We start from the raw sequence: 12,677 nt of genomic DNA on the forward strand, positions 1-12,677 counted from the left end.
CCCGGCAGCACTAGCGGCGGTGGGTTAAGGCGAGCGGGGCGATGGGCGGGCGCGGTGCCTGCTGGGAGTAGTAGTCCCCCCGCCATTGGGCTCTCGGACCGTGTGGCGAAGGGCGGTGACGCGGCCCAGGGGGATGTGGCGAGAGTGACGCGATTTCGTCCGCGTTGGAGCTGGGAGGCCGTGGCGAGAGTGACGTGGCAGGGAACAGGCAAGCACGGTTCCCGTCACAGAGCAGTAACCGCCGCTATCGGTGCTGCCGCCTGCGCTTTATAACCCGGCGCCTCCGCGCGAAGCCCGCACACCAGCCTCCTGCCTGCTCGCTCGCGGAGGGATCCGTGCGCACAGCCGAGCCGGGCCGCGCTCCCTCTCTCGCCTCACGCCTCCCGCCCCGCACCGGCCGCCGCCGCCATGGGCCTCACCATCTCCTCGCTCTTCTCACGCCTCTTCGGCAAGAAGCAGATGCGCATCCTCATGGGTAAGGGGTGACAGCGGCTCGCTGCCGCCGCCCGGCCGCGGTCCCCCGCGGCTTCGCTGCCGCAGCCGTTGTGCCCTTCTCGGCAGCCGCGGCCGGGCCCGCCCGCTCCCTCACGGACGCGTCCCGGTGGGGGAGGGGAGGCTGGCGGGAGGGGTTCTGGCGGGGAAAGGGGGTGTCTTGCCCCGTCCCGGGACGTCCTGGGAGATGGGACGTCTCTTCATCTCCTTTCCTTCGGGCTTGCGGGGTCGTTGGAAAGTGAAGGAGAGGAGGGGAGGGGAAGGAGCGGTGGGGGAAGGGGTGGGAATCGGGATATGTCTGCCCTTTTCCTCCGCTGTGTTCTCGTTTTATTCTTTCTTCTGCCCCTGCCCTCATCACCCCCCCTCCTCCAAATCCTGCTGTCGGGGGTCTCGCCCTGGACAGCGAGAGGCAGAACCCGTTTGCTGCGGGGCGTGCGGGGCTGCAGCCCCTCGCACCTGCGCTTCCGCCTGCGCTGGGCCGGGGCCACACGTAGAACAAAGATCAAGTTGCAGGAGGTGAAGCCGGTGCCCGCCTGTCGGGAGCAGCGAGGTGTGAGGGCCTCGCCTCTCCCCGCGCTGCGGGTCTGCGGGGCCTGGAGCCGCCGCTCCTGCCCCAGCAGCCTGGGCTTGCGAACAGGATGTGACAAAGCCCTGTGTGTTTAGCGCCAAGAGCTTAAGAAATTGCCATATAATGGCCGATTTTCGGGAAAGAAAAGTGTCTGTACTTCTGGTTCTTGTGAAAGGACACTTCAGGATAAGCATCTGTGCATTTTAGTTCTCCTGACCCTCATGCACAAATATCACAGAACCCTCTTGGCTGCTTTTTCAATCCTTGCATAGTGCTGTCAGCCCATGCTTATTTGTTTGGAATTAGATTGTGTTTCTTTTGAAATGGACTGTGTAAGAGTTGCAGCTCTTGAAGATTCTCACTCTTAAGATTATGGTTCAAAAGGTCAGAGCAAGAGCATACTGCATTTGGTATTTCCTCCTCCAACTCTTCCCAGCTTCTTCCACCCACCTACCCACCTACCCCCCAAACCCCTGAAGTGTAAACAGGTATTAATCCCCAAGTTTTTCTCAAATGCTATTACTGCATGGAATTGAATTTGACTTGTGGTCATAGATTGAAGGAGCTTGTCCTAAGAGATTATATGAAGTGCTCATTTCAATGCAGCCAGCAATGGGACTGAGTCCTAACTGTGAAACTTCTTGGCATGCTACTCATCCTTAATGCTGCCTGTGTATGCACAGCAGACACAGTAATGCAGCATTTTTAAATTCTATCTTTTCCATTTTGTCCCTGCATTTTCTCATGACAAAATTCTTTTATACATGCACAGTCATTTTTATTGTATCTGTTCTGCTTGAAATTAGAGACTCTCATCCATTTCAAAATAACCTGAGTAATTTTTGTTTTTGAGATGCCTTAGTACATCTGTTGGTTTTAAGGAAGTGATTTGACTGTCCCCTTTGCAGCCAGACTCTTCTTCATATGACTCTGGATAAATGAAGTAAAATCTTCAAATGAGCTTGAATGTAGCATGAGATAGTATCTATAGTGTTTGTAATTCTGTTGCATCCTGCAAAATAATGAAAACAGAAAAGCGGTGTCATACAGATCAGTTTGCAAAGCCTTAATTTCTTCATGGGTATGTGATTATTTTAAATGTAGGTTAGATATGAGCTAGGGAGCTGCTCTTTCTGGCAGTTGGTTCAACTGCATCTTTTTTTAAAATAACATTGTTTTAAGGCATGTATTACATTCACGTGCTGGACTGGATCAGAGCATGAGACTGCACCGTACTCATTATATAGTATAGAAGGGTAAAGCTTTTGCTGCTGTTGTTATGTTGAGAGTGTGTCATGGGACCTAAATCTGGTGTTTAGAAGCAGAATATGTTCTGTTTGAGATCACATAATTGGTCTATACCTGCAACATGGAAAAGAAGCTCTTCATAGGCTTCCATGTTATGTATTAGCACTTTGAGGAGAGATGTCTGAATGAATACTGGGACCGAAGTAGACTTTTTCTCAAGGTGATAATTTTCAGTTTATTATTTGGAAATGAACTGGACAAGGCTAGGCTTGTAGGTTTACTTTAATAAAGTGACTTTGTGGAGTAAGGTGTTTCTAGAGAAATATTTAGGGGAAAATATATGAGTTAGTTGATTAAATGATAACTCAAACTTCCCTTTCACAGCTTTCCTCTGTTTCTGCAGAGTTCAAGATAAAGTAGAATGAATTTAGATCTTAAGACAGCGTGTGTTACAGACTTCTGCAGAATATGAGTATTTTTGATAGGGTATCATTACCAACAGTAAACATGACACACTTTTATATTCTCAAACCACATTTATGGTAAAAGGTGGACATTTAATGGTATACTGTTGCTGACATTTTGTTTCTAAAAAAACTGTACTTGTATAATTATGTATTTTTCAGAAATATTAAGTTAAAATTATTCTGAGGAAATGAATGGAAAATAATTCCTGTGCTCTCTTTATAGAAGAAAGTAACATGAGGGAAAAGAAAAGGAATAACTGAAGGATAGGGTTGAATGACTTAAGAGTTAGACTAGGAAACAGGGGCATCAGAGTGGAAAAACCCACCCTGTGCGTGCCTGTCTGTAGAACTTCACTTGTAGTTTCTTGTGTTTAAAAAAGAAATGTTACTGACTCCCTGTGCACCTTCAGTATAATAATTTAGTGTTTTGTATCTTGGTGTTGTTGTGCAAGTGTTAAGATAAAAACTACTCAGGAGCTTTGAATACAAAGGTTATTATTAAATACATAATGAAAAAATGTCAGATTACTTGGGGATTGTGTTATTGTACAGCACAAAACCATTTAGCTGTTTTTTTATTTGTTGGTTTATTTGCAATCATTGTTGGATTGCATGCTGTTGAGTTTTTTCACCTGTGTGTGTTTTCTTCAGAAGCTGTACAGAAAATGACCTCTTTATGTCCCCCAAAGACTGACACCATTGAAACTAAATCTGAAAGAACAGTATGTAAAAGATAAAAAAGACAAGTTTTGAGGGAAGTGGTACAAAAGTAAAAGTGAACGAATACAAGCCTCTAGTAGATTTGGATTAGTTAATTTTCTCTTTTTTAAGCTGGCTTTTATATGTAACATGAATGTCACCAATTAATTATATACAGTAGAGGCATGGGATTTTTTTTCTCTGATTGTGGGAAACATTGATGTTGGAAGCAGCAGCACGCTGTCTTCTATAGTGAACTTCAGAAGTCTCTATCTGATGAGCAAAATCTATTGGTCTTGGTGGAGATTCTGTTTTAAAAGGCATCAGTTTTTCTGCATCTGTAGTTTGAATGAAGTTCTGTGCTATGATAACTGAGGCAGCTTGATACTCAGGCACCAATGGTCTGAATAGGAGGCTGGTGAGAGATGTGAGGTGGTCACACGGGGTGTTCCCTGGGATGGGAGAACTACAAGCTTGAGTTTCAGAAACACAGCTGACAAGCTGTGAGTAAAACATTCTTAAGAGGAGTGAAGGGCTTCGAACCACAGTGGTTCTAACAGCAACTTGAAAGCATTGTAGCTGTTTTTTCTCCAGCTAGAGCAAGAGTTTGTTTGACTCAGTTTAAAGATAAATGATTGCTGGTGCAAGTCTTAGCTTCCCATTTGTACTTTATTGTAATGTTAATGCTTTGTGTTACAACTGCTGACCTTGGTCTTGTACAGGGTCACACACTGCAATCAGTGACGATGTAGAATCAGAAATTTACTTTTTCATTAAACTTAGATTTTAATCTTGATAGTTACATCAACATTTGAATTTTATGACGTGGAAGTAGCTCATATATTTAGTGTTCCAGTGCAAATGCAAACATGTTTATTCTTGGACTACTAAAAGCAATAGTTACGCTTGCTCGAAAGATTAAGGGTGATTTGGTGCTCTGAAAGTTCTTGTTCTAAAAAGGGTGGTAAATGCCAAATTTGAGCAAGTAATGGAGGTTATGTGACTGTTGCTTGTTGAGACTTTGTAACATTTGCAGTTTGGCTAAAAAGGGCAGTATTTGCAAATAGGGTCATGATGATTTGCAGAAGTTGCCTTCCTTCAGTTAAAAGCTGCTGTCTCAAGTGTGGAGTTGGAAAAAGAAAACATGTATCCATAGCTCAGCCTGCCTCAGTTCAAAGTCCAGCAGCTTAAGTGGAACTGTGGGTAAGAGTGGATTTAAGCAAAGTCTCTGGGCTTTGTGCTTTCTAGCTGATGGAGCCTTCTGCCAATGCCATGGAGCTGCTGGTGGATCCTGGGACAAGAATGGAGTGGATAACTGGGGCAGTAGTTTCTTCAGTTTAGGAAATAGTTTTATATTCTTCTTGAGTTTCTAACTTCATAACTCTTTCTTAATTCCTTAACTTAGATCTTCAAATGGTTCTCAATACCCTGTGTATATTCTTCAAAAGGAAATCAGCTTTTTTGTCAATATCTGTATCTTTAGTATAACTCCAAAACACACTAAAACCATTTGCTGACTTTAACAGATCTTGTCAGTGTTTGTTCTACTGATAATTTTTGGAGGGGTGGGGTTCTTGGGGGGAGGTTGGAGGGTGGGAGAAGACGTTGAGTATGTGTAGCTTATATTGGTGGTTCACTAAAGAATCTTAATTTACTTGCAAAATTATCACGTATTTGTCATGTACATACATTGTTTTCTTGTAAAGATCTAGGCATCCTACAAATGTTGACTTGAAGTTGATCTGTGCAAGAATAGTGTTGCTCTTCAAGCACTGTGCTGTTAAAAACATTATTTTCCAGCATAATTGGAGTATCTGAGGGCTTGAGTTTCCTTAAGGGGTTTTCTAAGGCTACCTGACACTTCACTGGTGTAGGGAAAATGCTAACATTTACAAGATTCATGACTTGCAAGCTCTTGTGAAACTTCTGCTGTACCATGTCTTTTTTTGTTCATGCTTGTGTGTGGCTCTAAGAGAGAGCAACTCTTAGACAATAGGAAACTTAAAACTGTTAAATTTTAATTTGAGCATTTTGCAAGTTTGTTACCCCTCAAGGAGCTTTGGTTTTGATGGTAGATCTGACACACACACACAGCCCTCCCTTCTTTCATGACATAAACAATTAGGACAGCTTTTAAAAAAAGATATGCAATGACAATACCAAAGAAACTGCATTGGCATGTATAATCCTGTTCCCAGTATCAGAATATAGGACAATTATAGGTAGTTTCTTAATTAGTTTGCTGTAACAGCAGTTTGTGTCTTGAGAAGGAGGAGGCATTTTAAGAGCTTGGTTTCATTCTGAGTAAGTAGGTAATTTCAAATTCCATTTTATTGCAAAGCTGAGGAAACAGTTGTGTTATTAACAGTCAAGTCATCAAATCACTTAGAGCTTAATATATTGCAGTCACCAAATAGGTAATTAACTGAGAACACTTAATGTTATCAAACAAGGATAACATTTGGCTTCTTATGCAAGTATTATTTAATTCATTCTTTGATGGAAGTTTACTTTTGTTTAAGCAAAATTTTATTAACTATTTTAGGTTTCATAAATAGACATTTTATTCAAACTATTGCTGTGGTGTGTGTTTAATACCTGCTATTTATTTAGGTGCCTGTGTGCTAGGCATTGGATTCTCACATGAATAATTGCATTTTGAATTGCTCTTAATGTGTTCTGAAATGCCTCACAATGAGCAGTTGCACAAGAAGTTTCCGAAGACTATAGTATATGCCTGCGATGTCAGTGATGGCTTTCAGAAAATATATTTTGAGGCTCCAGTTTTTGTTCTGTTTTTTCTAAGGGTCACATATTAACCACATAGCTTGCATCAAAGAACAGCAAGCTTGAGTTTTGTTGTAGAAACAGAAGAGCAAGTTTCAGGGCAGAAGGCCTTCTATAAGGATTAGAAATGGAGATTCCTAATGAAAGCCTCCTGGTGGATCTCCATGACTAGAAGTTAGGTCCTGAAGAAGAATTATAGCCCTTAGGATATATGTGGACGAACTGGAATGAGGGAGACAGAAATGTCTTCCATTCATAGTGCCAACTCATCTTGGCTCAGGTGCATGTGGAGCTGGCCTTGGTTGAAGGTTGAGTAAGTGAGACCTTCCCAGATTAAATGTGATGTTGCAAACTTGATCAGTTAAAAACTATGTGCTGCTTGTGTATCTAAAATGACATATTTTAAAATTAGCATATTGTCGTTTATTCTGTGAAATAAATCAAACTTTCTGTTTACTCTAGTTGGTTTGGATGCTGCTGGAAAGACAACTATTCTTTACAAACTGAAACTGGGAGAAATCGTCACCACAATTCCCACTATCGGTAAGATAACCAGTTCTCATGCCTTCATTCTTGTTACTCTGAATTTGTGTTGTAGGGACTGGCTTTGGAAGAGCTTAGGAATTTGCTGTCTTTGCTGTTAGTGTAAGGATCAAGATAAACATGGGCTTTATGGTACTGCCATGACATAACTGTATGAGAGTAAAGATACATCTAGGCCAGAATCCCGTGTCTGACTATGGCCAGCAGCAGATTCTCAGGAATATAGGACCCAGTTAAGTATTAGTACTTCCCCCAAACACCATGAACCTCTCTCTGAGCACTTAGTTGCTTGAAAGACTTGCTGTACCCAAGATGTTGTACTCTAATTTTATTGAATTTTTCCTTTCCCCTTCAGTCAGTTTTCTTCTTGATCTAGCAATTCAGATCTGATAAACCATTCTATATATATATTTGGGAGAAATATAACTTAGGAAGTAACTGTCTATAACAGGATTAAAATTACATTTTAACACTAGCATTAACTGTTTCTAACTATTTGACTCTTTTATCTTAGGTTTTAATGTGGAAACGGTAGAATATAAAAACATCTGTTTCACAGTTTGGGATGTTGGTGGTCAAGATAAAATTAGACCTCTTTGGAGGCATTATTTCCAGAACACACAGGTAAGAGTCCTGAGATGGCAGTTGTTAAAGACCTCTTCTGTAAAGTCTACGTGGAAAGTTGGCTTCTGTCCCTTCCTTTGAGAAAGGCTCCTCGCTACTTCCTCCAAGTTCTGAGGGACACCCAGATTTATTCTAGTTGAAGCTGGTTTGTTAGCTTGAAGGCTTCAAGTCTAGTTGTGAGAGTAGCGTGGGAAAGATGAAGTACTTGAGGATCAGTGTTCTGTAGTGTGCTAGAGCAGCTGCTTTGTTTGGGAGGAACTCTTCAGCTTTGCTGTATCTATGTTTTGATCTGTTTCAACTGGTGTTACTGTCTTAGCATCCTTTTACATACTCTTTCTTTTCTAATCAACCTCAAAAGCTTTTAATATGCTTTCTCAGTGTATTTAGTACAGTGAGTCTCTAAAAATGTTGTAGATCTTGTTGCTGATGGATTAGAAAGTACTTGCTTGATGTTGATGTGACTGCTGCCATTTTTGGTTCACAAGCAGTAAGGTAAATAGGTTATTAGGATCAGAAAACTTTCAAAGTGGAATTTTTATGCTGTATTGAATGTAGAATTGTTTCCAAGAAACTTCTGTGCAGCATAATGGATGTGATTGGTGCAGAAAAACGGAGAAGTCTGGACTGACAAAAAGGAGCTAGCAAAGTACTGTTGTGAATAGAGTAACACTTATTTTCAGTTCCTTCTTCCACCCTGTTACTGAATATTTTTAAAAGATGCCTCTGTTCTCTTGAAGAGAATGACAAAATGTAAGGTTTTTGGACTGAAATTTTATGAGTAAATAGGAGGACATTTGAGTAACAGAGATGCCATTAGAAATACTGTTTGGTACAAACTTTTAAGAACAAATTCAGGCCTTACTTTTAGGGTAGGTTTTTTTCGGTGAAGCACTTGTGATTCTCTCCCTGCATTTAATGTGATACAATGAATGAAAGGGGAGGGGGAGAGTTAGCTTCTGAAATCTTGCTGATGTCTTTTTTTTTTTTTTCTTTCAGACTAATGAATTCCACACTAATCTATACATTGACATTTGTTATTTAACTTTTTTGATTTACAAGGCCTAGTTTTATTTTGCAGTTGAAACTTAGTTACTTTTTCAGACAGACACTTTGCCTTGCTTAAACAAAAATTTCTGTCAAATTTGCTCACTTAAGAGGGGGGATAGTCAGAATATTCAGTAGGAGTATTTAATTTTTTAAAATGGTACTGCACGTTGGCATTGTTTTTTCAAAACTGCTTAACTTTCTACAGGGCCTCATTTTTGTGGTAGACAGCAATGACAGAGAGAGAATCCAGGAAGCAGCAGATGAGCTGCAGAAAATGGTAAGTATCAATAACCTTTTTAAGAATAATAGTTATATTGTCCTATTTTTGGATGTACGTTAGCTTCCTAAGAGATTTAGGATTTTAAAATTTTAAGGAGTTTGTACAGAGCATATTGTATTGACCTGATAGTTCTGGGTCACAGAGTGCACCAAGTTGTAACTGAACTCTGTAGAGAGCTTTAGCTCAGGAACATTAGTGTGTGTCAGAACATTTCACTCTTCTATAAAACATGAATAGAAACAGCAGATGAAGAAAGCATTTTGGAACAGCAAATTGGTGCTAAGAATTTCAGCAGCGAGGTGCTCATAAGTGCTAACTGCCTATTGAAAGAGAATTTTCTTATTTGTAGGAGTAGTTCTGTTGGGTACTAGTTAAATTTCAGTCAGTACTAACTAGTGGCTTCAGGAGCAAGAATGGAGAAGTTCATAATCCTTCAATCAGTTTTAGGTTTCTTTAGCACTTGTTGAAGTAATTGAAGTACTTAATGGAGCTATTTGAATAACATGACTGCTTTTTCTGTTAGCTTCAGGAGGATGAGCTGCGAGATGCAGTGCTGCTGCTGTTTGCAAACAAACAAGATCTGCCAAATGCCATGGCAATCAGTGAAATGACAGATAAACTAGGTCTTCAGTCTCTGCGTAACAGAACTGTAAGTGGGAAGTTTCCTGGCTGCTGAACTCTTGTCTTCCTTTATGATAAGTCATAAATGTAATTACCTTTTAAGGAAAGGGAAGTTTTCAACTTTTCTTGTAGAAAGATGAACATACTTGCTATTAAACTCTTTATTGCAGAGTAGTGCAGAGTTAAGGTCCTTGTTCAAAATATTGAATGATTTAGATATATAATCCAATGTGTACAGCTGTTGCAGTGTTTCATCTCTCACCTTCTCCTGGAAAAAATATAAATGCTCTAGGCTGTCTTTGAAATGCAGCTGTCAGACATGTTTGACAAAGCATGTGATGGTTTTCCTGTTTTCCCAATACTTATTATTCTAGGGGAGAAAATACATTCTGCTTTCTTCCCACTACAAAGATGGGAGGAAACTACATAGCTCCTGAATCGGTAGATTCCATCTGCACAAGCCTTTGAGACATAGTGTTGTTTCACATAAACCATCTACCCTTCTGTAATACTCACTTAATGTCTGTGTGCTGACACTTAAGATCACAGCCATAGAAAATGTTCTAGACGTCTGTTAATTTAGGTAATTCAATTTCCATTTCCTTCTTGCAAAAACAATAAGCCAGTTTTCAGCATGTAAGCCAAATGCATGTTCTGTATTTGATTTCTGATGCACTGAAGTGTTCAAGCATTTGGTAGGACAGCACTGAGTTTTTGGTAGTGTCTGAACTCCATCTACTTTATATGTACTTTCCAAAACTTAAAAAAATAGCACCTGTTGAATATTGACTCTGCTTATGGTACAAAACAGTGTTTAAGGAACATTAGTTTTGTGTGTATCTGTCACATACTGTGATAACATGGCATGTCCTCAGTTTTTAAATGTAATTTTTTCTGTGTTCTGCATTAACAGTGGTATGTCCAGGCTACCTGTGCTACACAAGGAACTGGTCTCTATGAGGGCCTCGACTGGCTGTCAAATGAACTCTCAAAACGCTAACTCCAACTGGATGATTCTTTCACCAGGGACATGTTTGATATAAGTGGTCTAGGCTTGTTACAACAGATTAGTTTGCATCTTGGTTATTACAGTATCTGGAACTGATATTTGGGCAGGATATTACAGCGTTTCAACTTATTTTGTTGCCAATTATTGTTTACCGAGCTACATGTTGCAAAGGTAGCAATATACTTGGGTAAAAATCTCCTTAACCTGGAAAAAGTGTATCTTCTGATTTTATTTCTCTTGTTAGCCTAAATGCCTGAATATAGTTATTGTGACATCTTTAAGATCTGTTTTGAATACTCTTTCAAGCCCCAATAAATTAATGTTTTAAATTTTTTTTCTCCTTGCTACTTTTAGTTTACTGATGTCCTGTTTCATTCCTCAGACAGTCTGCTGATTGAAAATGTAGCATTCCATATATATTTATTTCTCTCCCTTGCCAAAAAGAATTCCTAATACTGCTTGTTCCAGCCAAGGAAATGCTCTAAAACACTATATAAATCTACTGCACTGAGGAACATGTTATTAATCCTTGGGTTCTATAAACCCAACTTGCCTTTGTGTGAATTGGATTTGATGGGTAGAATAGTTCTGTGCTGGTTGCGAAGAGCTCATGTTGAGGTTGTTTTTAATATTCAGCAGATTGTCTTCCTTTATATTGTATCTTTTTTTTTTTTTTTATGTTGCATGTTGCTTTTTGGTATCAGCCTGACTATTTTTGCCCAGTGTATAATAGTTCTGCTGAAGTTCTACTGTTTGTTGGTGAACATATCTTCATAAAGAAATTTTGGAAAATTCATCAAACTCAATGGATTAGTTTCTTCATAACCCACTTGGAATTATTCCTAATAAAATTATAAAATGTATATTTCTGTGTATGTTCTTCTTGATTTCTGGAATATTTGAACTGCCAGTTTATTACTTAATCTTTTTCCATATACTGAGCTTTATTGCAGCTTGAACTGAGCATCAGGCTCAGATTGTCACTTGTTTGGAGTTCTGTGGAATGGAACATGGAAGGTGGGCAGCAAAGTTGTATACAGTGCAGTAGAGTAGCTGTCATCAAGACTTACATAATTCTGTAAGTGTCTTTTAGAAGTTGTAAATCTAAAATTCCTTTTAAGATGTCCAGATATGAAAATACTAACCGTTAGAAAAATGGTAATAAAACTATTACAAACTGCCTGGAAAGCATGCATGTCTGTTTCATAGTTGCATCTACATTTAAAAACTGACATAGGTTCTAGCAGGAGAGTCACGATGGCTGGCTGAGGAGTTAACTTGGACACTTGTACAGGGATTTAATCAATATTAATGTTATAGTCACCCCAAAAAATAAGCTCTATGCAACTGCTACTGTCTGCTTTTGTATTTCTCCCCTTTATACCTCTGTAGTTCAAATGTTTTTGTGAGGCTGCTACTAGTGATTACTTACTAGTATTTTAAAATACTTTTCTGTTGCCTTTCTGTTGTATGAATGCCAGTATGCCTCAGTCCTCCAACTGAAAGATTCTATTGTATGGGTTGTATGCTTTTAGGAACTAAATCATTATTTCATTGCTGTTTTAGCCTAAGCTTATCTCTTGCTTTTAGCCTAAGTCTTGTTATTCTTGCTACAAGAAATCCCAGTGATAAGGCCTGGTAAACTCAAGCTACTTTAGCTTAAGAGCAACTTCCAAGACAGCCTTTGCTGTAACAAGAGTTTTAAGTTTCTAGGAAGTACTCTTAGCATGAACACAACTAACCAGAGAAAATTCTAGAGCTCTTGAATATGGTTGTTAACAGGTTTCAGTATGTAACAGGAACCCAGGACAGTGTAAGGTTGTCATCTTGGAAGCAAGGTCTGTTTTATGCAGTTTGTTCATAGTAATATTAAGCTGTGGAAGGAACAAGAAACTTGATAGGCTGTGGAATAAAGTCACTGTTGATGGAAGTGATGAATAAACTTTCCCTCAGGTTATTACATTCTGATCAATTGTTCTCAATTCTCTAAACATTTTCAAGCTGCCTTGTCTTCAGATGACAAATCATGAAGTCGTTTGTTATGCGTATTCTTACTGGCTATTGCTGTGAGCTGCAATCTTGGTGGCTTTCTTTTTCCTATGGAGCTAGTGCTTGTTAGTACAAGAACAAACTTAGTCCCCATGAGGTTTGGGTTTTTTTGTTGGTTTTTTTTTTAATTTTTATATGGCCGTAACTCTTTTAGTGCCAGCATCACACTGTGGTGTTGAAATCCACATCATATTCCATCAATATGGCCACCTGCCAGGGAGTTCATTCGCTGTGGCAGCATCG

General features: G+C 39.7%; 1 protein-coding gene across 1 annotated transcript; it reads left to right on the top strand.

Annotated features, from left to right (window-relative positions):
• The first annotated feature begins 127 nt into the window (after positions 1-127).
• ARF4 (ADP ribosylation factor 4) lies at positions 128-11,248 on the top strand. The gene is made up of 6 exons (XM_051627585.1): positions 128-475; positions 6,724-6,804; positions 7,319-7,428; positions 8,681-8,752; positions 9,279-9,404; positions 10,290-11,248. The coding sequence occupies exons 1-6, from the start codon at positions 409-411 to the stop codon at positions 10,374-10,376; spliced, it is 543 nt and encodes a 180-aa protein (XP_051483545.1). The 5' UTR covers positions 128-408; the 3' UTR covers positions 10,377-11,248.
• Positions 11,249-12,677: the final 1,429 nt, after the last annotated feature.

This window comes from Apus apus, chromosome 9 (genome assembly GCF_020740795.1).
Source record: "Apus apus isolate bApuApu2 chromosome 9, bApuApu2.pri.cur, whole genome shotgun sequence".
Taxonomy (NCBI): domain Eukaryota; kingdom Metazoa; phylum Chordata; class Aves; order Apodiformes; family Apodidae; genus Apus; species Apus apus.

Coding starts and splice junctions, on each gene's coding strand:
- ARF4 (XM_051627585.1), top strand. CDS start 409: ATGGGCCTCACCATCTCCTCGCTCTTCTCACGCCTCTTCGGCAAGAAG. Junction 8,753..9,278: donor CAGATGAGCTGCAGAAAATG/GTAAGTATCAAT, acceptor TTTTTCTGTTAG/CTTCAGGAGGATGAGCTGCG. Junction 9,405..10,289: donor AGTCTCTGCGTAACAGAACT/GTAAGTGGGAAG, acceptor CTGCATTAACAG/TGGTATGTCCAGGCTACCTG.